Genomic DNA, 4332 nt, shown 5'->3' on the forward strand with positions numbered 1-4332 from the left:
ATGATTACAAATTAAAATAAATGCTTATACATTTGCCACCACATTAAAAAGAAAATATTTTTCTAATAAATAAATGTGAAAATAATTACTCCCACCTAACACAACACAACAGTAACAAAATATTTTACACCACACAAAAATAAGATTTACTATACAAGAAATATGAAATTATATAAAATTACGAAATGCTACAATTTACTATTCCCACTACACTCAACACAACAATAACATTTATAATTAACAGCAATTCCCACTCAAATCAGAGCAACAGTAGGGATAGTGTTGGATAGCAAAAGGGTAAAAATTACTATTCCCACTTAAATGAGTGCAACAGTAGGGAAAGTGTTGGATAACGGAGTGGTAAAAACTACTATTGCCACTCCAGCGAGTGCAACTTTATAGAAAGTGTTGGATAGCGAAGGGGTAACAATTACTATTCCCACTCTAGTGCAACAGTAGGGAAAGTGTTGGATAGCAGAGGGGTGAAAATGTATATTTCCACTCCAATGAGTGCAACAGTAGAGAAAGTGTTGGATAGCGGAGGGGTAAATATTACAATTCCCACTCCACTGAGTGCAACAGTGGGGAAAGTGTTGGATAGTGGAGGAATAAACTGTACTATTCCCACTCCAGTCAGTGAATCATTAGGGAAAGTGTTGGATTGCGTAGGGGTAAAACTTACTATTCTCACTCCAGTCAGTTCAAAATTTAAAACAAGCAAAATATCACCAACATAATATAAATAAGAGGCTGTGCCGGTGGCAACAGAGTACTACCCGCCTCCTTCGCATGAACAGCCCTACATCACAGCAGCCAGGGGCTCGCCATGAAGACCCTCATCGCGGCGTACTCTGGAGCCCTGCGAGGCAACGGCTCCAGTTTCCGGTCTGCTGTACAGGACTTTACCAATTTTTCTTGGCTGTCCAAGTCTAAAGTGGAGAAGCAGCTGCAGATTGTCTCAGTGCTACAATGGGTTATAACCTTCCTTATGATGGGTGTTAGTTGTACAGTAATAATGATCTATATCTTCTGCACCGATTGCTGGCTGATCGCTGCCCTGTATCTGGCTGGCTGGTTTTTGACTGGAATACTCCAAATAAAGGTGGAAGAAGGTCGAAATGGGTCAGGAATTGGACTGTTTGGAAATACTTCAGGGACTACTTCCCAGTCAGACTGGTTAAAACTCACAACTTGCTGCCAAGCCGAAATTACATATTTGGCTACCATCCTCACGGGATCATGGGTCTGGGTGCATTCTGCAACTTTGGTACTGAGGCCACCGGTTTCTCGGTGAAGTTTCCTGGTATCCAATCGTATCTTGCTACTTTGGCTGGAAACTTCCGGTTGCCTCTGCTGAGAGAGTACTTGATGTCTGGAGGCATATGTCCTGTGAGTCGTGATACAATTGACTACATCCTCTCCAAGAATGGCACTGGAAATGCAGTGATCATTGTGGTTGGAGGAGCTGCAGAGTCGTTGGATTGCAGACCAGGAAAGCACCGTGTCACCCTGAAGGAGCGTAAGGGGTTTGTGAGACTAGCCCTCTGGCACGGGACAGACCTTGTTCCTCTGTACTCGTTTGGAGAAAACGATACTTACAAGCAGATCATCTTTGAAGAAGAATCCTGGGGGCGATGGGTACAGAAGAAATTTCAGAAATATGTTGGTTTTGCCCCTTGCATCTTCCATGGCTGTGGTCTATTCTCACCCAGTAGCTGGGGCTTGGTACCCTATGCTAGTCCCATCACCACTGTGGCTGGTGAACCCATCACTGTTCCTAAAATTGAATGTCCAACTGAAAAAGATGTGGATCTCTACCACAGCATGTACCTGAACTCCTTGATCAAGCTCTTCAACAAATACAAGACTTAGGTGCCGATTACGATCCGGTAAAAAATGTCCCCGTGCGACTCGTATCCGGTCTTTTTACCGTACGAATCGTACAAGTGCCGTACGAACTGGCAATCACGATTCGCATGGTAAAAAGTCCATACGAACCGCATTGGGAATCATTCCCCACACGTCCTTGGGTCGGAAAATGTGTCCGACACGTCCTCGTACGATTTACCGTACAAATGTGAAAGGTGAAGTCCGACCGAGGAATCACGATCCATCCCGTGCGTCCGAGGTTACAACCGGATGGAAAAAACACCGTCCGCACCGAACTCCCATAGCAACCATGGAGACGTGCCCGCATACGCGCCGACCCCCCCCAGCCCCCGTACGTACGCACTACGCGCTGGGGGTACGCACTGTACATACACGGGTGGGGGTACGACTCGAACGTACACGGGTGTACATACAGGGGGGTTCGACTCGAACGTACACGGGGGGTTCGACTCGAACGTACACGGGGGGTTCGACTCGAACGTACACGGGGGGTTCGCACCGTACATACACGGGTGGGGGTACGACTCGAACGTACACGGGTGTACATACACGGGGGTTGGCGCGTACATACGGGGGCTGGGGGGGGGGTCGGCGCGTACGTACGGGGGCTGGGGGGGGGGTCGGCGCGTAGGTACGGGGGCTGGGGGGGGTACGGTGCGTACCGGGCCACCTACTCTGGTCGATTCGCGCCGTACTTCGCTTTTCCGGCACTTTTTGGGTGCCGTGAAGATATTGCTGTCCGGACTGCTGTCGGTTCGATTCGTAATTCCTGGGTCGTGAAACGCTGCCTGAAAGCGTCCCGACGTCACGTCGCAGCATTCCCGGATCACATTCGTATGTATGTTTTCGTCGGTCGGTGTTTTTTACGATTCGTACGGAAATGGTGTTTCCGTGCGAATCGTAATTCCATGTTTGTAAAGTTTTACGACCGGGTACGAGTCGGACGGGGAAAACGCTCCGACCGACGGTTCGTACCAGGTTTTTACCGGATCGTAATCGGCACCTAAGTGTGGAGTCCCAGAGACCGAAGACCTCGAAGTGAACTAAAGAACTGGCTGCAACCATTTAGACTGGCAGTTCTTCCAGAAAGTTGTCCCATGATATGCATCCCACCTCCAGACTTGCAGTAGACAAAGCATACTACTTGGATTTTGAGAAACACATTTAGATAGTTTTGTGATTTTTATCCTACAGGAATTGCTTTGTAAATGCTTTTGATGCCAATGTGTTAACTTCCCATTGAGGAGGGATGTTCTGTGTTGGGACTGCTTAACCATTTGAGGAGGCTTTGCGCTAAAAACAGTGTTCTGGCAGAAAGAGCTGAGCCCTAGTAACTATGGAATTTTAAGGCTTACTAGTGACATTGGGGGGCTTGCAACTTGCGTCCACCTTCAGTTTGTTTTCGAAGCCTTTAGGATTTCTCTGTGGTCACTCTAACATAAACGTTGAGACACTGTTCTGCGACTCTCCAGAAGACGCTTGCATTTTGTCAATGCATTCTGGTTGTCGCTTTGTGACTAAGACAGGCCACAAATCTAGGTGAGCTGTGTAGTTTAAAGCATCTCCAGATTCATGTTGCACAAAAGATAAAGTGTGAGCTACCTTGGTTTCTGGAAATGTCTTGAGAGATGCACTAGATGAATTCTCTCTGGAGTATGATTTCTGTAAGTCTAGCACAGGAGCACCTTACGTAAAGATATATATTTCATTGTTGTCTTTGGTCTTTTTGAGTTGATCTTAAAAGCCTGATTTATTTTTCCTGATTATGTACAACAGAGAGGACCTAAGATGCAATATGAAGTTCATCTAATCACATATTTGCCAATTGTACTAACTGTTTCAACTTCATTAGATTTCTTTTATGGATATCTGTCATATACAACAACCAATCTTACAGGAACTCTAGGATCTACCTGCAGCGTCTTTGTAGTCATGGGCTTGCAGAACCAAATGTCTACAGAAGCATCTGACTTCATGAGAAATGACTTCTTGAATGCTAGGTCCACAAGAAAGACTTATTGAATGTAATATGGTATTAGGAAGTGTCCTTTTGGCCTTAGGTTGACTCTCGCACAAGGCAAGGGGTGTTATGGGTCACATTGATCCAATTTGTATGCAGGGGGGTGTTCTATATTAAAACACTGCACGGTAACCAAAGAAGGAAAAGCTAAAAAGCAAAGTGAGGTTGTTTTCTTTCCTTAAGTCATGTTTTCTCTCTTCTGAGTGCCTTTAATGATTATGCTGGTGCATAATGGTTAAAGGAAAGGTGTTGGCAGTATTAAGGACAGGAGACTCACCAGCATGGACCAGGGAGAAAAATATGCATTCTACTGATTGATAGAAAATGTAATTCCTCCATTGATGTATTAAGCAAATATATACTGTGCTCACCATTTGACATTTTTGTATTAAAAATGTTTGTTTACATGAATGTTAACTGAT

The 4332-nt window shown here is 45.3% G+C and overlaps 1 protein-coding gene across 1 annotated transcript; it reads left to right on the forward strand.

Annotated features, from left to right (window-relative positions):
• The first annotated feature begins 755 nt into the window (after nt 1-755).
• On the forward strand, nt 756-1872 carry LOC146796646 (diacylglycerol O-acyltransferase 2-like). Its single transcript, XM_085629326.1, is given in 2 exon segments — nt 756-1064; nt 1067-1872. Coding segments are annotated over 2 exon segments (1044 nt in total). The 5' UTR covers nt 756-826.
• Nucleotides 1873-4332: the final 2460 nt, after the last annotated feature.

Source organism: Triturus cristatus, chromosome 10 (assembly GCF_964204655.1).
Source record: "Triturus cristatus chromosome 10, aTriCri1.1, whole genome shotgun sequence".
NCBI classification, from domain to species: domain Eukaryota; kingdom Metazoa; phylum Chordata; class Amphibia; order Caudata; family Salamandridae; genus Triturus; species Triturus cristatus.